General features: G+C 39.3%; 2 protein-coding genes across 2 annotated transcripts in view; both read left to right on the forward strand.

Annotated features, from left to right (window-relative positions):
- Positions 1 to 1,868: 1,868 nt before the first annotated feature.
- On the forward strand, positions 1,869 to 7,429 carry LOC116729700 (sesquipedalian-1). The gene is made up of 2 exons (XM_032578379.1): positions 1,869 to 2,381; positions 4,564 to 7,429. The coding sequence occupies exon 2, from the start codon at positions 4,593 to 4,595 to the stop codon at positions 5,460 to 5,462; it is 870 nt and encodes a 289-aa protein (XP_032434270.1). The 5' UTR covers positions 1,869 to 2,381; positions 4,564 to 4,592; the 3' UTR covers positions 5,463 to 7,429.
- A 3,414-nt stretch (positions 7,430 to 10,843) lies between these two features.
- The window catches only part of sh2b3 (SH2B adaptor protein 3), a 65,296-nt gene continuing 53,594 nt past the window's right edge, over positions 10,844 to 22,545 (forward strand). Inside the window, exon 1 of the mRNA XM_032578574.1 lies at positions 10,844 to 11,166. The gene's annotated coding sequence lies outside the window, so the exon portion shown is untranslated. The remainder of the gene's footprint in view (positions 11,167 to 22,545) is intronic.

Here is a 22,545-nt window from a genome sequence, read left to right on the forward strand (position 1 = left end):
GAGCTACAGCTGCCTGATCGATTTTCTTTTTACAAACGCCTAAGATTATAAAACTGTGTTGAGCCACTGGACTTATAGATAATGTTCTTGGTATTTTGTCTGTGAAAGAAATCTCTGCCAATTAAATTATTAATCAATGAACTATCTTACTCAAGAACAATATCTCGAAGCTTGCTTTTGCATGATTTATTTTAATTCAGGTTACTAGATTGTCACAAGATAGGGCATAATTTTGTGGTGGAAAGAAAATGGATATTTGTTTTCAACCCTTTATATACCAAATAAATAACAACATATAACATATTGCTATCCTAATACTTCTAAATAAAACTTGATATTAACAGTTGCCTTCAGAATTCAAGTAATTAGTAAATACAATTTCTTTTTTAATTTAATCTCAGCACAAACACAGCTGTCCTGTTTGTTAAAGAACATTTAGAAACAGCACTATGAAGAACGAGCAACACACCGGACAGGAGCTGAGAAAAAATGTAAAGCAGTTTTAAGTTCTAAAATAAAAATCGTGATTTAAATTTCTCCAGAAAGACTGTTCAGTCCATCACCTGAACAGTGGAACCAAAAACATACCAAGACCTAGTCATCCATCTGAACTGGAGCAGCAAAGAGGACCACAGATGCTCTGGAGGAGCTACAGAGATCTGCCGCTTAGGTGAGAAAATCTGTTAACGGGACTAATATTTGCTGTGCACTCTACAAATCTGGTCTGGACGCAAGAGTGGCAATTGAAAGAAGGAAAAGAACAATTGAAAGAAAACAATAAACTGTGCTGTAGTGAGTGTTGGATACCTCTGGTATCGTAATTTCTTAAAATGGCCTAGTGCAGGGGTCTGCCAACTTTACAGTCCAAGGAGCCCTTTATTCACTCACACCAGATAATTAAAGCTCATTAGGAGCTATTAGGAGTTTGAAAATAGACGACTTATATTTTTTATCCATATTTTTAGGTTTAAAATAAATAAATAAAAACATACAATTTTGCAATACCACAATTGATACACATCCTCATATGGAGTTTTTATATTTATGAAAACTGATGTAAATGAAGCACACTGCTTCCAACCTAATGAGACAAAAAATAGATTTAAGAAAATGTAACTGGTAACCATTCTGTTGTGGAAATTAAAATAAATTATTCAATTAAGCAGCTGGAAAAACTACCCTGTATTTCTTCCTTTGTCTAGATTTCAAATTATTAGATATTTCCTTATCTTTTTTTTTCTTTTTTTTTTTAGCTAAAGGTATTTGGAGGTATTGTGGAGAAGGTCCAAAGAGCCAGGTTGCAAACCCTTGGCCTAGTCAAAGTCTACATATAACTTAGAATCTCTGAAAAGATTTAAAAATAAGATTTTCACGTCCACATTTTTATTTTTTAAAATAGCTCGTTCATTAGAGTTGAGAAGGAGGAATGAGCAAAAATGTCTTTCTAGATGTGCAAAGATGGAAGACACATGCCGCAAAAAGTTGCGGCTGTAACTGCAGCACGAAAAACACAGAGACGTTTATGGTCTAAAAATATTTTTTCAAGTAACTATTGGAGCTTCAGACGGCTGTTTGAGTATGGGGGGGGGGGAATGTTGAGGCTTCATATTTCCAAGGACGACGACGTGTTGGGCATATTTTTTGTGATACAGCTTTATTCGGGGAACGCAAGCGCTTCACCAGAGCGATAGTTGAGCCGCCCACGCGAGCCGCGCCTGGTACAGCACAACAAGCGTCCCCTTTGACTGGTCACGTGACAGGGTGGAAAGGAACGAAAGAAAAAAGAAAGAAAGAAAGAACTACAAATAAAAGAAACCAGAGATGATCCGCCTGGAGGAGGCAGGAGTCGCCTTTATCCGCAGGTACTCGCACTGTTTTCACGAGCTGTGACTGGAACCGCTCCGATGGACCCTCACGATCCGTGTTTTTGTTCCCACTAAGTGGGATTTAAATGCCACCTTCTTGCTAGTTGGCACAGGGAGAGAGGCTGGCTGTTTCACAGAAGGTTCAGCTAAAGTTTCTCTTGCTTTTGCTCGCGTTAATGAAACTGTTGAGTAGTCAGAGATGAGTTGGTGCAAAGTGCTGATGCGTCAAAAGCTTGTGACCCACCAGCAGCCCCGCCGAGGGCTGAATCATCCCCCCATCCTCCCCTCCCCGCCCACAGACACGATGGATTAGCGCTCCGAGGTGGAAGAAACGGCTAATCCCGACCGTTTTAAACCGCGTTTCTCTTGGCCGGTGTTGGTAAATGTAGCTGTCTAACGCTTTTTCCTGCTCTGCGTTTGAGGAGACGGATGATGGAGGCGGAGAACCGATGAGCTGGGAAGTCCAGATGTGATGGGAGCACTGGGGCGGGTGTCTGCTGGACATGAGACAAGAACGTAAGTAGTGACCTCTGTTTATCCTGATGTGTCCGCACTAGGAGCTGTGACTGCAGAAACATTACAGCAGGTGAATTTACAGCAGGGATTAGTAGCTGTTTACTCAATGGGAAGGTTCCAAGTCCTGGTTTACTGGTGGACATGTGATTATACAGAGTAAAACAAAAAAAATGCAACAGTCAGGCTTTTCAAGGTCCAGTCAGGTTGTTTCTACCTTTCTGTCCTGTAACTGGGAAGAAAATGAAACTATAATCACTGATTTAGCATGATATCCCAGTAGGGAGGAGACTACAGGATGTCACTGTAAGTTAAAACATACAAAAGCCATTTCAAGTGATGCCAAGATCAGGTTTTTAGGTATAAAATGAAGACATTTTTACATTAAAACAGTTGTTATGATGCATAACCATGGCAACAGTGTTTCGTTTTTACAACTGGGAAGAGCTGATTAGCGTCTGAAAAGCTTAAAAAAAATATCTGAACAATGTTATCAGGAGAGTTGAAAAGGAGGCTTCATGGAGAGAAGGGGGAAGTTCAAACCATCATCATGGGCAAGGATCATATCTCCAACGTCTGCCTGCTCGGCTTAATCATTCAGAAATTTAAAGAGGAGCGGCAATATTAAATGAGATGGGTTAGCAGCAGTGTTTACCAATAACTGATGATATCATCCAACAGCATCGCCATCCACGTGACTCTTCGAAGATCCCCAAATGATCTGAGTTATGACAACATTTTATTTACGTTTGGGATAAAGCAGCATTTCCCAATTCCGGTCCTCAGGCCCCCCTGCCCTGCATGTTTTAGGTGTTTCCCTTCTGCTACACACCTGGATTGAATATATGGGTGATCAATAGGTTTCTGCAGCACTTGATGGTCATGCAGTCATTTGAATCAGCTGCTCTGGAATAGAGGCACATCTAAAACATGCAGAGCAGGGGGGCCTGAGGACCGGAATTGGGAAACGCTGGGATAAAGCATTTTTTGTCATGATTTGAGTTTTTCTGTGTGTCTATTTTAAGTTTCTGTGTCTTCTGAGTCTCCGTGTTGTCCTGTCTTCCCCTTGATTGTTCCCAGGTGTGTCTCATTCCCTGATTACCTCCTGTGTATTTAATGTCACCTGTGTTTCTGTTTTTGTCGGGTCCTTGTGTCGTTCCAGTCTGTCTTGCTGTCCATTCGTTTACCAGTAGCTACCAGTGTTGAGCCTTAGCCTTCCGCTCAGCTGTGCTGCCTGGGATTATTGGACTTTGTATTCCTGGAATCTTCATTAAAATCATCATTTCACTTCCTAAACCTGGGTCCTCTGCGCCAGCCTCACCACTCACACCACAACTCATGACAGTTTTGAATTGAGCTGAATTTCCGGAGCTGTAAGTGACTGCCTAAACTCAAGGGCCTGGTGCGACTGGAGAAGCTCAACAACTCGGAAAAATAATGGGGAGGAAGGATGTTAAGAGCTTCAACAAGCAATAAAAGTTTAACATCTACTCTGGGGCAAATGGGAAGCAAGTGTAGTGAAGCTGAAACGGGTGTAATGTGTTCCTGTCTGAGTGTTTGTTAAAAAGCGAGCTGCTGGGTCCAGAACAAATGATCTACCTGTTTACATGGCACGAATACATGTTATCAGCCATGTTACTTAATTGGTTTGTAATAGTGTCATTATTCAGAAAAAATGTCACATTTGTTATTGTATGTCACATTTGTTATTGTACAATACAATATTATATATTTTATTGTATATTTATATTGTAGAATATGACATTTGTAAGAGAAGTGTGTCGATTTATTGACTTCGATTTCCTTAATTTTGGGAGATCAGTGATTGGCTAATACTTGCATGTGAAGCCAGTTTTATCCCCTGATTTTATCTACCTCAGCAAAGGTTTAAAAATCATCCACTGTTCTCTTCTGCTCTCCCATGAGAGGTTTGACTGACAAACCGACCCATCACGTCATATCTGCACATTTGCAGTTAATAGTAGCCACCCCACTCTTACCAACTCGGCGTCTTTCTTGCTGTATTTAGTGACATTTCAGAAAACTACAAAATTGGAATCGGTAAAAGATTGGTAATTGGCAATCAAGCAGAAAACTGCAATCGATGCACCCCTAAGTTAGTGCACCTCTATGAAAAACCCACTGTAGCTTATAAATAAAATCTGTCTTGATGTTCTTCTTTTAGGTGAATAAAGACCCTACAGGGCGGAGAAGATGAAGCTAAACGAACGCAGCGTGGCGCACTACGCCACCTGTGATTCCCCACCAGACAAAACTGGCTTCCTGTTCAAAAAGGGTGAACGCAACACGGCGTATCACCGCCGCTGGTTCGTCCTGAAGGGCAACATGCTCTTCTACTTTGAGGAGCGAGACAGCCGAGAGCCCATTGGCGTCATCGTCCTGGAGGGCTGCACCGTGGAGCTGTGCGAGTCTGTGGAGGAGTTCGCCTTCGCCATCAAGTTCGACTGCGCCAAGGCGCGGGTGTACAAGCTGGCAGCGGAGAACCAGGCGGCCATGGAGTCGTGGGTGAAGGCTTTGTCGAGGGCCAGCTTCGACTACATGAGGCTGGTGGTGAAGGAGCTGGAGAGGCAGCTAGAGGAGATCCAGGACGCCGCCGGAGCTGGAGGCCAGCAGTCCAGGCCGAAGCTTTCCCGGCGAAATCAAGTGGTGCGATCCAGGTCCGGGGCATCTTCCTCTTCATCTTCGTCTTCCCTCTCGTCATCGTCAAGCGCTCCTTCCATGGCCGCCGTTTACTCTGCTCAGAAGAGCCTTCAGGATGAGGTGCAGCTCATCTCCGGGAGTTCCAGGGAGAACGGAGTCGCATGGAGCAAACCTCCATCCGCCTCGGCTAACGGGTCGGCAGAGGCAGCACCGTCCTGCGTGACCTGGGACGGCTGCACAGACTCCGGGATGGTGTCTGGATGTGCGGGCGACGGAGGGAGGGCTCCACCAGTGCCCCCACGGCGATTAGGAGCGTCTCTGGAGAGCCCGGTCTCTCCTGACACCGCCTGCTTTTCCAAACTCCACGACTGGTACGGCAGGGAGGTGGAGGAGCTGAGAGCGCAGTGGCTGCAGAGCCAGTAGGCTGATGGAGGAGGAAAAGGTTCAGTCATTCCCTTCGGATCATTCTGCAGTGCTTCCTGAACTTTCCACACAGCAAAACATTAAAAACTGTTTGTCAAAAATCAGTTGGTTTTTTTTTTTGTTGTTGTTTTTTTAAAAAAAGCAAAACATTTGGGAGTGATTTCCATTTCCAATCTTGTCTTCTATAGAGGAATCTGATGTTTTTTTTTATCTAACACTATCTGCTCTGCAATCAAGAAGCACAAAATATGCTCTTTTTCTCAGTAATTTTCTTGAAATATTAAGAACACACTACTTAAGAAGGGATTTATCAGATTTTATTTAACTCAGAGTGGTCATGGAAGTTATTTCAATCAGAAAAATGTGTTTTCTACAGCAATCACTGCAAATTGTTCTGTTGCTGCCTGCACGTTTGTAACATCTATTTGTTTTTTGTCTTATTTTCAACCATTTGTGTTAAGATTAGTAATCTGTCTAGTTATCTGAAAAAATACTAAAAGTAAATACTACAATATACAGTGACTTGCCAAAGTGTTATACCTCTTAAACTTTTTCACCACAAACTTGAATGTAGTTTATTATCAGGAGTTACAGTACGTGATGGGCCAACACAAATAATCTGAAAGATCTGGCAATACCAGTTTAGCACAAAGAGACTGAAATGTTTTCCCATTCTTCTTCTGCACAGATCGGATGGAGTGCATTCGATCTGTGCAGCTAATCTAAATTAGATTATTTCTAGATTTTTATGTTTTCTTTTGTTTCCATTAAAATACAATGTAGTTTGTGCCTGGAAAGTGACGCAATGTTGACAAACTCGTGCAATATTAAGATGTTAACAGATAATTAGACATATCCGCTGCCCTCGGAGTGTTTTCAGTCTGATTTTCTGATTCCAGTCAATATACAGAAACCGTTCACCTAAACCAGTTTTTTGTTGCTACGTAAAAACAATAGCACTTTTGCGTTCCCCGCTCAAAGCTCCCCGGGTTTCTCCCCGGAGGCCTCGGCGGTTGCTAACATCCTTGCCGCAGTCACCGGGGACCATGTGTGGAGCTGGATGTTCTGATCAAGGCAATAGAAACCTTTTTATTTTTAGTCGCTCTTATCCAGCGGCCAGATGATGCTGTGTCATAAGAGTGCTTGTCATTTATTCCCCGTTGAGACTCATGCGCCGTGGAAAAGGAGGTGGTTTATCCGCGGGATTTATTGGTCCCAGTTCCTGTTTTTGTCTCGGTCTGATGCACAATCCAGTCTGGAGTTTCGATTATGTATTTACAACTTATTTACTTTAAATGTTACTGATGAAACGTCTTGTAGGGCTGGAACATACATGAACACCCAACTTTCTTCAATTTGGATACAAATATTTACTAATCCATACTAAAAATGAATACTAACTTCTTCACAGTGGGCCTTTTAAAGCTATTTACTTTTTTATCCATTTTAGAGTTGATTTGTTTTTTATGTGCCTTATGTTTTCTTGAGAATAGACAACTTGTAATCATTTCCACGTGATTTTAACATTGCCTTACGTTTCCTTGTTGCCAAAGGTTCATTTTAATGCAATGAGTGAGTTACTGTTCTCTGCATCAACGCACCACACTATCATTCCAGTTAAACACTCAGCTTGTGCAGACAGACAGTAGAAAACATAACACGTTATCTTTTCTATTACTATTAAAGTGTTATCTAAAGTTTTACATGCATTTTTAAACATAATGTTTATGTAATTGTAAGGTAAAGGAATGTATGTTTCATTTTGACTGTAAAATGTTTTTAAAAGGTGCCAAAAGAGAAAAATGCATTTTCCTTTTTATGTTTCATTTTCAGTGCTACATTATATAATTGAACTTTCCTGTCTTTTTTTTTTTTTTAGAGAAAAAGCAATAGTACAATGTTATACCACGGTACACAAATATATGTATGTTTTGTATAAATCACTTATTAAAGCATTTTCAATCCACTGAAGGTGTGAGTTTTTGTAATTAAAATGCATCTATGGTGCTAAGTTAAAATATGTAATTGTTTTAATCACTCGGTTCAAGAAATTAAACATAAAGATTTATTACTGACACTTTACGAGCATTTATTTCTGCTAATTAGATGATTGTGGCTTACACTTACTGAAATAAAAATATGGAATAGAAACAAAATAGAAATGTCCTTTATTGTTCCACAGTGTGGAAAATTCAGGAGCCAGCAGAAAATTTAATTAGAGGCACAAATATTCAAACTAAAGTAAAAATCATATAAAAACAGAAGCTTAAGAGATTGTGCAGTACGGGCAAAAAATAAAGTTATTATATTTAACAAATTAAGAGCAACAGGAAACTGATTAGGGTAATTTATTTAAACAAAATGCACAAAATATATGTATATACTTGTGGAAAAAAACAAAACGAACTGAAAAATCTTCAAATAACAGCTGGGGTGTAATTATAAAGTCTACTGTGAGGAAGGATCTGTGAAACGCTCTTTTGTGCATCTAGGATGCAGCAGTCTGTCACCTGGATATAATTTTTAAAATAGTTTTTTTACTTAATATATTACTTTAAGGAGAAGTTGTGTTCAGAAACAGGAATTTTAGCCTCTGAAAGTGTGAACATAAACTAAGACCAAATGTGAATTTGTAATAGAGAAATGTGATGTTATGGCTGACACAATCAAGGGGAAGACTGCTGACCTGACAGATGTCGTGCAGAAAGTCACAAACTTCACAAGGAGGGTAAGCCACAAACAGTTGTTTCTAAAGTAGCTCGCTGTTCACAGAGTGCTGAATCCAGGCACATTTGTGGTAAAGTTTAGCAAATGTTACAACCGCAGCCTTCAGAGGACTGTGAAGCAAAGCTCATTCAAGACTCTGAGGGAGATTCTCAAGGAATCGGTTGTTTTTTAAACCAAGACACTGACCTTTCTATAGTCATAAAGGGCTCACCTGTGCATCCAAGAATGTTAAAAACACCATATAAGAATAAAATAATTTACATTTACAATGCGTCATTGTAAATCCAAAAATGTGCCTCAGATGTTTTCCTTAATAAAATAACTTTTTTTCGTCAGGTGTTTTTTTTTTTTATTCTGTTGGTCCACAAAATGTTTTATTCTATTCCCAGCAACAAAAACAAGAACTTCAGAAGTTCAATACAAAGGTGTGCCTAAGTCTGTTTTGGAGTAAAAAAGTCACTTGATATTTGTGGCCCCGCTATGAAATGCAAAATAAGAAAATGAACATGGATAGTTACAGAAAAACACTTGGTGTTCATTCAAAGTCTCTGCAGCTGGAGGGACAAATTTGTACCATTTTGTAACTGTGTTTTTTGGCCACAATTTGGAGTTAGAGTATATTTCAAGGACAAAAACATATTTTCTACTGAAAATATTGCAAATTTTCAACTTTACTTTTTACTAAGTAAGGCTTCGTGTAATTTTGTAATATCAGCTTGGATGTTGTATTTTACGAACCTGAAAGCTGAGCGTGGAAATTAATCTGTTGTCATTACAAATAGGTCTATGTTGGAGCTGTTGCCTTGCAGCAAGTAGGTGCCAGGTTCAAATCCTGACCTGGGGTCGTTCTGCATGGAGTCTGCATGTTCTCCATATACACATGTGTGGGTTCTCTCTGGCTGCACTCATTTACATGCTCTGTGTTCACTTCTTAATAAAATGTTTTGTGCAATAACGCTACAGAAATCCGCGGTGAACTCCTGTTTGAGTTGCTGTTTCCTGTATTTACTCACAAGCTCGGTAAGTTGCAGTCACTAACGCAAACGTGCCTGATGCTCTGCAGCCTGTCTCTCACCAGGTGTCACTGTGGAACAGTTTTAGAACTGGGTCTGGATCATCTTTTCTGCTCACACTTCTGCCCCAAAAGGTAACCATCTGGATAAACAAAGTCAGAATAAAAGTATGTCCGGAAATGCATTTCATGGTTTCACTGGATACATGTTTAAAACGTGCCTTGTTGCTGTGGAGCAATAAAAATCAAACGTAAGTACTTTAAATGCAACTCATCAAGCATTGCAAATTAGTGTGGAGGGGTAGAGGGGTGGGGGTTATAACAAGTTGCATAAGCTGATAGAGATACTACACCCCCTGAGTTTGAGCGGGTTGACTTGTTTATGTCATCCTCAAAGCTTCAACTGAAACTTTACAGGGTCTTTATGTCAGAAAATACGAATAATATTAAATGTGTCCACGAGATTATTTACATGCAACCTAAAACTGTGGCGGACCTACTTAAAAATGTAATAGTATGAAGACTTTTTGCGAAAGTCAGTACTTTCTGCATCTTGCACATTCCGTTCCTGATCCTGAGACTCCGGGCTGCAGCAAGACTACAGAGGAGCTACGTCCTGAAAATGGAATTTCAAAATAAAACTACCCATTTTCATTTAGCTCGTTCAATGACAACGGCAATGTCAAAACGCCTTAAAACAATTTTGAAAATCATCTTTACATCTTGTAATATATGTGTTATATCAATCCATCCATTGTGTTGTGCTCATCCTAAAACAGTAGGATAAGTCATTTTTCATGCAGGTGAAAAACTAGAAATCACCTGCATTTTCTTTTATGGAGCAATTTCAATTTTGATTTCTCCTATTGTAAAAGCACCTCCACTTTCATTTTTAATCTTTTTATTTTCTCAGGTAAAGTGGCAAATGTTGACAAATACTGGTTGAACAGATCCACATGAGTGGCTAATTTACTGAGAAACCAACTTTCAGAAATGTTTTGGAAGAATTTATTACAACTATCACTAACTTTTTTAGTGATAGTGTACGCCATATTGGATTTTAAAGAAACTTCAGAAGTTTCAAAGTATGATATATGTCCAACCTGGAACCAAGAAGCACAAAACATTTGAAACAGTTCTCTAATCATGGTTGAAAAAAGAAAAAAAAACTTCAAGCATTGACATTTAAATTCAACATTCAGCAGAAATTAGGTTTATAAAACCCTTTTATGCCTTTTTTCTTTGTAGAGTATAAGGGCCTTCAACCCAACATGTTTCTCCAGGAAGTGTGTTGTCCTCCTGCACAACCCCACATCTCTGTCACTGAAACTGGTTGCTCCTATAAGGCCATTTGCATTAATGTCAGAATCCTAAAGAAACTTCTGAGATTAACATAAATATTTTGAGAAACAGTCAGAATTTTGATAATATTATAAGAATTCTGAGGGGGGGGGGGAATCTGAATTTTAAAATTAAACTAAAAAAATCAGAGATTAAATTAAGAATTCTGAGATTAGTGTGACAATTCTGATAGAAGAGGTTAGAAATCAGAGTTTAAAGTCAATAATTTTTTTAAGCGACCAAATAAAATTTATCCTTTTATTTTGAAAGTACAATAACCGGAAGTAATAGGCTGTACGCCGGCCATCTTGACAGCTGCTTCACACTCGCTTGGACCGCGGCATTCTTTTTTTTTACACGGCGGAAATGAACATCAAGTTCGTAGCTGAAAGTTTTCTTTTCCTCTTTTTTGTCGTGGAAGGCCAGTCGCATGCAGACACAATGAGAGAGAAAGCGAGGGGCTTTTCCACGCGAACCTTTCCCTTTGAAGTCCACTTTGTTCTGCTCCTGCTCGGCGCTTAGATGCTACTTTAGATGCCTCTCTGCACATTTCCGTTATGCGAAGTCCAACTTGGTGGTTAGTCGTCGTGCTGCGGTGGGTGCCCGTCCGAGATAACGGAGAACGTGAGTACGCATCGCAGTACCTTTTCGACCGGTACCCACCTTTCCTCTCCTAAAACTGCTGCTACATGACGAACTTTTCAGGTTTCTGAAGTCCAAAATAACCGGCTGCGGTTGTTGAAGTGGCGAAGTTGAAAACATTTTACTTTTTTTCTGAGCAAACATAGTGCAGAAATGTGGTGGCGTGGAGTTTAAAGGGTCTCCCTCTGCACGTCACTGGTGTTACGCAGATGTTTTTGCACGTAAATTAAAATAAGTATATATATATATTTAAGATAGACATCATGTTAAAACTCCTGGTATTTCATTGCATCGTTAGTCTGTCAGGAAAGAAAAAAAACGTCAACTAGTAGCTAAACTCTCTACGTTGGAAACATGTGCTGCCTGTCAGTGTTTTATTTTTATTTTTACTCAAATTTGGCACAGAATTGTCTCCGGTCACCATGGTGATGACTCAACTCTGAAGTCGTGTCAATCATCGTGCATGTCCACCTATTTGTTCCCCTCATTATTTGTATATTAAAATGGTTGCAATTTGATTTTTTTGTTCTTGCAGGATCATTTGAGGAAGCAGACATTTAGTTTTATGAGCCGCTGCTGAGTGTCCGGCCAACCAAAGCAGTGCTGTTTGTGTCCATGTGTGTCTCCTGGCTCAGTTTGTCTATATTTGTCATGAGCACGTTCAGTTTTAGACTCCTGGCATTTTCACTGGCCTATTCCAAGGTTCAGATTTAGGTCAGGTCGTTTGCTTTCTTGTTTCTGGTAGGCTTACTGTTATGTTTTATGACTGCTTTAAATCAAAGTCCAATTCTTGACTTTAAAGAGTCTAAATTAACAATCGTGCATCTTTACTGAGACACATCTTTGCTGTGCTACTTGCAGGATCGAAAGCTTACTGCAAAATTGTTACTAAAGTAATTTTAAGTTTACTTTTAATAAGATAGACTGGCAGTTTTCTTTACTTGTATGGAGCCTAGTGTAACGCCAAATTGCCCCTTCCTGACCGTTTGCTGCTCACTGCTTGTTAGCTGCCTGAAAGAACTCTACTACACTTGTCTCAGATACTTGTGGTGTGGAAATTAAAGAGATGCCACACATTTCTCTTATTAATGCTGTTTAAAAACAGAAGTCAGAAAACAGTTAGCGACAAGCAGTCGTTTAAGCAAGTAAAGCTAGCAAATCAGCTAATTACAGATAATTGTTGTATAAAGATCTGTCAAAGTTAAATAACTCAAATAAATATAGTGGAGATTTATCCTAAACTAGGGATGCACAATATATTATGGGTTCAACATTGGTATCTGTATAATTTTTTAACATATCGGCATCAGTTCAATATGTAAAACTGGGCTGATATTAGTAGCCAAGGTTTATCTCCATCTTATTGCTGTTTGGTCATGAGACAGTGACAGTAATGCATTGTATAGGGCAACAAATGCAATATTAATATTGGATGTTGATATCAGTCCAAATTTTCATACTGGTGCAAGGTTTTCCCCCAGAAAACATGCTAAGCCTGGTGGTTGGGTCGCTCGGCAGTCATTCATCCACCTGCCTGCCGTGTTTTTGAGCTAAAAAATGTTTAAAGTTTGCAGGAAATTGGAAAATATCACTTGATAATTACGTGTTATTGGAAGATTAATATCTGAACACCAACTATAGTCTTAAAAAAATTTAAACATTTAATAGATAAGCAATGCTAAGCCTGGTGGGAGCTCAAGTAAAGCCTGGTGGCCCGCCAAGCTTATAATGCACTGGGGAAAACAATGTGGTGCATTCCTATTCTAAACATTTGCTCCAAATCAATAAATAAATCCTCTAAACATCATTATCACTGTAGTAGTCAGTATAGTCCATTATTTTAACAGCAGTCAGAATAATTGTTTTTCTGTTTTAATTGGATCATATTATTCTTTGTTGCTTAGCATTTTTGTTTAAATGCTGTGAAGCAGCGCTAATGTTATCACACTGTGAGAATCTCACACCTGCCCATGTCTAATCAAAAATCAGGCTTTCAAATCTTATTCAGTTGCATGCAAGCACCACTTTAAACAGCTGTTGCACTAGATGCATTAGATATTACAAATAACAGGTTGATTGTTAAAATTTAGTGGAAATAACTACAATTATTAATTGCTGACATGCATAAACTGATGTGCAAAACGTTTTCCTGAAACAAGATCAAGCTAGATTGTTGATACCTTTCTATCAACACTTTTTGCTGCAAAATGATTTCTGCAGCTTAGAGTTTTTTTGCTGTGAAGACTGTGAACGCACGTATGCATGTTGCATCTGATACCTCTTCCTCCTGCAAAATGGCCACAAGCTGGTGTTTTAAAAGTCTGTCGTAAATAGTTGTAGGAAAAGCATGTTCTCACGGAGTTTAAAAAAGAAAGTAAAAATGTCTAAATATTCATAACGCAGTCAGCTCGCCTTGTTCTCGTCCCTGATGCATTAAGGTGAGCATCACATGATGCAAGTATTCACTGAAAAACACTTCATTCCAGTCAGATTTTTATATTAAGCAATTATCTTGTCAATTGCTTAGAAACAGTAATACTGGCTGTACCCTACACATCAAACACAGTGTAAAACTAGCGTTCTGTCACGTCATATTGACTTTCTTACTAGATTTTAACCAATCCATATGTTTTGAAACACTTTTTGAGTTTATATTAATACCAGAACCCAACTGAGGTTTAAGTTCCTGCAAGATTTAGTCAGTTAGATACAATCGCTGTCCCACCTTGAGTCACTGAACACAAAAGAGAGACAGACGTGCCCCAGGGTGAGGAAGTAACGTCTGCTAACATGCTTTCCAGGGTTTTACTCGCCCGCAGATTTCTCTTTGGAAAAAGACAGGTCTAGACAAAATCTCTGTAATTTTTTTTTTTCAAGCTTTCAGACTCTTACTTTGGACTCCTAGTCATAAATTAATTGTGTTTGTTGCTCTTTAAGTGTTCTCTTGAAATTTGCTGAGTTGATCCTCATGCCAACCATACAGTAAAACCCAACTGAATCACTACAATTTGATGAAGTTGAATTTTCTTCCCTGAATCTTGTGGCACATTAGATTAACTTTGTTGTACATTTTTCCTGCTATGAATATCCTGGGATTCTCCCCCAGATGGTGGCATGACACTTGATCAGTGGGGTTATAACAAGGTTTTCTGCAAATTGACAAGATTATTTGGTTGGCTGGTTTGTGCACTGAAAATAAATCTCCTTGAAAGGAAAAATAAAAGCGTCTTCTTGGAAATTAAACAATTTTTTATTTTTATTTTTGTCAATTCGAGCCTCCTGCAGCTTGTCCTCCCTGCTTGTAGTCATGCAAAACAGGCATTGCAGAAACACAAACTAGAAAATGTGTCACACTCTGTAACCCCGAGTATCAGCTGCAGATCAGGCAATGTCATGGTTCCATGTCTCTAGCTGAGATGTTATCGCAGACATCAGCTCTTCCGTTTCCCTCGGGGGGTTCTAAGAAATCCACTGGTGAGACCACGAGAAAGATCTGACCCACTGTGGCCTCGCAGGGAGGGGATGTGAGCATGAAAAGGATTGGAGCTAATTCTGGGGATAACTTGGCAGTCAAATACAGGTCAGATTCTGTCAAGAGAAAATATAAAATAAAACCCAGATGTATGCAAAGAAGTGAAAATGTGGCTTTTTTTGTCTGGTGACAAAATGTTGTTTTTTTTTGCAGTAAGTGTGTATTTATAGTATCTGGCTTACTTTGCTGTTAATGCCAGAAATATCAGCTTTTAAGGCCTGCAGTGTCCCTGAGTGTGCTTTACAATAAGTGTTATTTAAAGTCGCTGTACTTGCTCGTGTTTACTTCAGAGCAAATTTGTTTTTTGTTGTTTTTTGAATGTTGATTATAGGTTCGATTTATCTGCAGCACTGCAAGGTTGTTGCTAAAAAAAAATGTGAACGTGCCTGTAGACTGCAGGTTTCCTCCTCAGGTTTGCAATCAGACTTGTGAAGAGAAAGCTGTGTTCTTCAACGGATCTGTCCAGTCCCCAGGCTGAAACAGTCTTATGACTTTTAATCAGTTAGTTTGATCATCAGTTCAAAGTTTCAGTCACTTTTCAAACAAGATCGTTGGGTGAAAATCCCTGTGTAGTTTATGTTTTATTAGCGAAACCCGAAATCAGATAAATAGAAAAGTGACAACAGTGAAAATAATTTTCTCACTGGTGCTTACACACACATCGAATACCTACTGTGGTGTGTATATTTAGCAGAAATGGGAGTCGAGCCTGAGCTGAAGTGAAAGTAGGATCTCATTCTCATGCGAAAATACCCAGTTTGCATCATGTTAGCATTTACTCAAATGCAGAATATGCTACCGATGCAGAAAAGCAGAAATCTTGGGTTATTGGGTATTTTGTAAGAGCGAACGCTAAAACTCGAAGTGGCTCCTCATTAGTCCCAATGTGGAAAAGTTTATAACTCCTGAAATAGCCTTCCAGGAAGTCAGATGGCTGCAGATGATTCACAGCAGAACAGAGTGACTGAAGGAGTCAATTATCTCTCAACCAAATCCCTTCACACACAGTCACGCTAACGCACACACACACACACACAGAAGACAGCGTTGAAGATTTTGAGTTACCATGAATTTCACAAATCACAATGAATCAGAAGCACATTACAAGCAGGGGCGCGGTGGGAGGGTGACTCATTCATAAAGTCATAACGGAGATGCTTGTTGCGCTCAAATATTTGAATTGGCTGAAATTGTGAGATTTGACTCAGCGGAGTCATGAATGATGAGTTGTTGTTGTTGGTTTCTCAGAAACGTAGCCTGGGCTTCAAGGATTTCCAGTAAGGGGTTGAGGTGAGTTTGAGTCGCAGAGAAAAATGCTTAAAATGCACCAAAAAATGTTTCAGTGAATCCAAGGACATGCAGAGCTTTGCATTGGAGTTGGGAATGACAAAGATGCAAAAGCAGAAACCATGAAAACATTTTCATTCAGCAACCTTTGCGCTCCTTTGCAGGATTTGATCGTGTTCGTCTCTAATGATGCTACAGCTGAAGGCTGCTGGGAACACATGGGTGTTTTTAAAGATACTTCAAAACAGGAAGTGAAGATTCTGCTCTGATATGTGAAGGTCATGAATGAAAAACCCAATCATTGCCACTATATCCCCTTTTTTGGTGTTTAAATTACCGCAGGTGAATTGCAGTTAACATCATGTTATCAGTGAACTAGCTTAGCTTCTTTTACTCATCCTGAGAGATGTAGTTTAGAAATGTGAGCAAAAACAGGCAATAAATAGCAACTTTCCCAGCATTTAGTCATAATATGAATTTTGACTCGTATGCTGAGTTTTTTAAAACAAATTTTCCCCTGTCACTTTTATATTGCTAAGTAATAAGCCACATATAACTATGAGTTATTGTGCTTTGACAGCTCTGAGGGCCAGAGGTATTTTTTCACCTCCTCTTGTCTAAAAGCTCTATCAATTCAGCTTTTCCATGTCATTATGTGACTTTAGGGCATCCTACACATGTCAGCATCTCTCTCTGCATGGTATTACATGGCATGCAGTGTATTATAAATAATTTATTATCACAGAACCAACTCCCTAGTTTTGCTGCTACCTTTACAAGCGGTTTCGCCTCCGTCTTTTTCCCACGCCACAGGAAACGGCCAGAAAGTGGCCCTGACTTTATTTCTGTGTGTCTTAAGAATAGCTGCATTGTGTTATTGCTGTGGGAATGCAGTAGAGAGCAAGAGAATATTTTAGCCAAAACAAAAGCTCTGTGTACTTGGCAGTATTTTGTCTATGCATGCAACAATAAACAAGAGGTGGAGCACAAAGACTCGGGGTTTATTTGGCCGTTCTGCGATTCGTACCCCTCGTTTCGTACCGATGTGTTGCCATTTCTTTGCTTCCTACTTTTATTTTGTACCTACAGTATGTGCTAAAACTGCTGGTTATTTTTTGTTGTTTGCAAGCATTAGGGAGATGAATTGTTAAAAATTGCTCCAATCTTTTTCTGTTTGGATCTGTTAACGCATATTAAGTGACACATACTGCTGGTAGATATTATATATTTTACTCATTTAATCATATTTTCTTACTTTATATTATGTGTGAAATATAGAAATGTGGGCAAAATGGCTATTCACACCAGCGCTGTTTAGTGGGCAAACTCTAGTCTGTTTCCCTACAAAGTCCGTTTCATTTGAGGAGGTGTGAATGTGCAATTGAACTCTGGCTCGACTCCAAAGGCAGGAGTTGAAACAGGGCATTCTGGGTGAATACCACCAAAACAAACGCACAAGTCTAGCGCTAGCAGGAGAAATGGCTTGTGCTCTCTTACCAAAGACAAAAGAAAAATCCTACAATCGCTAATCAATCAATCAATCAATCAATCAATCTTTATTTCAGACACAAAGGAGGTCCATAGTAAAAACAAAAAGAAAGAAAAAGAAAAAAAAGAAACAAAAAGGAATATGACAGTCACTAAGCCACAAATAAATGATGACGCCAATGTTTCCACAATCTTGAGAAAAATCTCACTGTACTAAAAACAGGGTTTACTAAAATTGCTATTATATTATTGTATGACACGAATAATCTACACATACATTTATACATGAGATTCCTGAGCGCAGCTGCACATGTGGGAACAGCGTTATGTGCAAACATGTGGCTGGCACTGCTCCATCTAGGCACTTTGAGTAGGAGCCTCAGGCCATCATTGTATGCCACATAAAGTTTGTGCAGGCTACTTTTTTTATATCTTCGCCATAGATGGGCTGTGTAAAATGAAGTACAAAAAACTTTAAAAAGAGCTACCTTCACAGAGGATGAACACATACCAAACTTTCTGATCAAAATATTAGCCTGTGCATACATCATGCAATACTGCCTACGAATGTCACGATCATCAGATAGGTCATCAGTTATATAATGTCCCAGATATTTAATTTCATTGTATATATTGAGGACAATGCCAGATAAAGAGAAGTCAGGGGTTATCAGATGTTTATCTGCTCTACTTCTAACAATCATGACATTGCTTTTCTTAGCGTTATATTTGACATCAAAATCACATCCATATTGGGAGCAGACCCTTAGTAATTGTTGAAGGCCAGCACTATATGGGCATAAGATTACCAAATCATCCGCATACATTATGTGATTGATTGTGCGGTCACCAACTACACAGCCTGTTTTACAACAATTCAGGCGCTTTGATAGTTCATCCATATAGATGTTAAAAAGGTAAGGGGACAATATACTTCCCTGCCTTACTCCGTTGCCAACATTAAACGAGTCAGACAATGAGTTACCCCATTTGACATACATTAGTTGATGACCATACCAATAGACCATTATTCTAATTAGATATTTGGGTATACCTCTGCTTTCTAACTTGCAGAACAATTTTTGATGATTCACGCGATCAAATGCTTTAGAAGCATCAATAAAACACATAAATACTGTGGTGTTGCGCAAATTATACAAATCTAAAATCTCCTGTAGCACAAAAATACACGTCTGTACCATGTTTGGGTTTAAAACCGAATTGATTATCAGTTCATTTTCATGAAAGCATTTTCATGAAATGCTCTCATGAAAATGAGAGCATTTCATTTTTTATTACATTTTGTGAAGAAGGCAGTAGCACTCTGGGTCTTCTTCAGAGGTTTTCATGTAATTTCCTCCAGTCGTTCTTGGTGCAGCGCCACCACAGGCGAGGGGAGGAACATTTTGGATCATTTGACAGTGCAGTGTGAAAGCGAACCACACCAACTAAAAATGTAACAAATGTTGCTACTTTGGTCCCCAATCCAACTGAGCCCACCAGACTATCAGGTGTTGAGCTCCTTTTTAAGAAGAGTGGGTTTTCTACTCTTTGGTGTGGTGTTGAAGGCCCCTGCTGTGAGTGCAAAACAAAGGATTGAAGCTTTCTGAGGGGATTTCTTTTTCAACCAGGTGTTAGAAGTTTATTATGTCATTAGGTTTTAGAAGTGGGTTTCCACAAACATCTCTTTAAGATCAAATGCATCAACTGCAAGCTTTCGATGCGAAACGGGCAGAAGCTCTTGTTGCGGCCTTAATCAGCTGATGCCTTCCTCGGGTTGTGGGAACTCAGGCCCGAAGTTATCTCATGTTTCAGCGCTGCTTCCTCCCTTACAATATGTTCTTCAATTATGTAAGGTGCGCTTGTCTCGCTTTCTGCTCTGTTTGCCATCAAAGCTCTTTCACATCTCACTTCATGCAAACAGGAACCCGGAGCGTCAGGGCCCCATCCCGAGCCTGCAACAACTGCAGGTCTTTTATCCGTCGCCCTCCACTTTCATGCAGCCAATCAATCAGCCAACGATTTGTAAAAGAAAACACTTAGCCGCGTGCAGCTAATGTCAGGTTGTTCCACTTTTGTTTGTTGCACAGCAGCGTTTTCCACTCAAGTATAAAACATGAAGTGAAAGGGACGAGGAGAAAGGTCACCTCATGTCAGTTCGTGTTAACTGGTGTGTTGGCTACCAGTGAGACCCGGCTTCTCAGCCTGACAAAACAATGCTGAATAGTGGCTGTTGTGGAGAGGATTCCTGGCATTTTTCTTCTGAGAAAAGATTCAAATAATACTGGATTGTGAGGACAACCTGATAGGACCCTATTGTTTCTCCAACGTTTATTAGTTACTTGATAGTTTAAGATCGTTTTTAGAATGGTTGTATTCAAGCTTCGGGTAATTTTTCTTGATTTTAAATGTTTTATGAATAAATTGGCACTGATAATAAAAAACTAACCGATAATAATTAAATATTTATATTTTTGAGCCTCTAAACCAGGGGTCTCAAACTCAATTTACCCGGGGCCGCTGGAGGTAGAGTCTGGGTGAGGCTGGGCTGCATTCACACACACGGTCTCCTCAGCCGAACCTTTCTGATTGCCTATTACCATATTTGGCCGTAGTCAGGCGCTGTAACAGCCGTAATTGTGTAGTGTCTCTTTAAGATTTTCTAGTATTGCTAATGATGTCAGAAGTATGCGCCACGGCTTCTCTGTAGAGAGCGTGGGATAAACGTGCTAGACGGACATGTTAGCTCCCTAACTTTTTAGTAATGTTACGGGTTGTTTAGACGCTGCTCAATTTTCATGTCTGATAATATAGCAGCCGTTCAACCGGGCTTTGTAAGGTTGGTGAAGAGCGTATTTATTAAAGGACAACACTGTGGAATTCCCAGTACCAGTGTGGTTGTGAGTTTTTGACCGTCCTGACGAATCTGCCGCCTCCTCTCCTCCCTTAAACACAACCCAAGCGTTACAGCGCCTAACCTTAATTACGTTACACTGATCAGCAACTTCCGGGTCTAGACTGGATGCTGAAGCACGTGAAGCGGGAGCGGCCGCGGAAATTGCGCATGTACCGCATGCAAATAATGACAAATAGAAAATGCAAATAGGCCCGGCCGATGTCCCGCCCCTGAGAGCAATATACTCCACCGTTTTTGCTAAGTTCGTTCAGGTCCGCACACAACACTGAAAAGTGCCAATTATATCAAACTCGCGGGCCGCACTAGCATTAAACTTTCATATTAAGGCGGGGGCCACAAACTATCGTCCCGAGGGCCGCGAGTATGAGACCCCTGCTCTAAACTATTAAATGTCATAACTTAATAGCGGTGCAGTTATTGGCTTAATTAAGCTCAAGTTGTGGAGAATTACCACTCTTCCCCATAATTGGCACTTTGAAATGCCTTGCTGCTGAAATGTGCTATACAAATAAAAATTTGATTGATTGATTGATTGATAACGCCTGAATCTAAGCCTGTCACAGTAATCAATAAATCAATTAATTGCATAATAAATTAAAACAAGCTCAATAATTTCCATTTGGAAGATTGATTTTCCTCATGTCTGTCTCTTTTTCTAGCAAATTGGCCTCAACAAACCCCTTTTTTGAAAGGCAGTTTTGTTCAGAGACTTCAGCATCTATTTTATTTTAGGTGTTTTGTTTTCATATATATATATATAGAGTGAAAGATATATAAAATATCTACCAGTGCCAGTGTTAAATGTTCATTAGGAATTAAAGTTTATTGATCCTTTAGAGGGTGTACTTGCATTATTACGCCATTATGTTACTTGAAAATGAAGTCAAAACAATATTATTGTTTATCGCTGTAATTTCTAGGACGATTTACCATCCTGGAAAATTTTTTGTCATGACTCTCCTACCTGAATCAGATAAATGGTTGGTTACCATGGCTTTGCAGCTCAATGAATGACTGCTGATAAGGGAAGTCGGCCATTTGATTCAGGTGTGTTGCAGAAGGGATACCTAGACGGTAGGACTGAACTTGAGGACCTCTGCTGTGACTCTGTGCATTCATCCTGAAATTTTGGTGATTTTTTATTTTTTATTTTTTCCTAAGAGCCAAGTAAATTATTCAAAACTAACAAGATCAACATGTTTCACATGTGAACAAACTCCTTTTAGAGATTTGAACGGATTGATATTTTCAACACATTGCGGTGTTGCAACAACTTTGTATTGTGTATTAGAAAAAGGGACGAACTTCAAGTTTGTGTTGACAAAACATCACACAGTCAGACTTTTTCTTTCACTCTTTGAGGTCCAAATCCAAGTAGATCACCAACTGATCTACTTTAACCTTTGTCAGAATGTGTCATTTAAAAGTTTAGGATAATACATATTGGGATGTTGATAAGTAACCAGTTTAGCGCAGGTACATCATCCTAAAACCAACAAAGAAAAACCTCTTCAATCCAGTTCTTAACCTCAATATGAATTTAATCATTTTTGGCTCTGATAACTTTGTCATGTTTTAACATTGTTTGCAATAATCTCCAGGGTTTTGGATTGGCAGATTTGCAAAGTAACTTTGACTTTTATTGTCATTCCAACATCCACTTACAGTGAACGTGGAACGAAATTATGTTTTGTTTGACGCAAGGACAGTTTTACAGCCAGGAATTAAATCTAAAGGAACTTGAAGTTTAAGTTTACAGAATAAATATAAAAATCTCCACCAATGACCATTAAAAAAAATCAGCAAAATGAGGTCTGGTGCCTATTTCAATTGGGTGAGAGGCGTCGGTCGACTCCATCTTCAAATTTTACAAAAAATTATTTTTGCAAAGGGAAAGCATGCAAAAGTCCTCAACTGAACTGACATGGCCTGATGGGCTCAATGTTTTCAGTTTTAATTGTAACTCATAAAGTCTATTTTACAGGATGTATTGCGTGCGGCTGTTTATTATAATCTAGCTTTTTAACATTATTCTAAATAGGAAGCATCACGTCAACTAAAGTATTGTTGATCTGTTAAGTTGAGGTGATTAAACTGTAAATTTTTATCGGCTAAAACAAACAAGCAAAAATAATCC

The sequence above is a fragment of the Xiphophorus hellerii genome, chromosome 12 (genome assembly GCF_003331165.1).
Source record: "Xiphophorus hellerii strain 12219 chromosome 12, Xiphophorus_hellerii-4.1, whole genome shotgun sequence".
NCBI classification, from domain to species: Eukaryota; Metazoa; Chordata; class Actinopteri; order Cyprinodontiformes; family Poeciliidae; genus Xiphophorus; species Xiphophorus hellerii.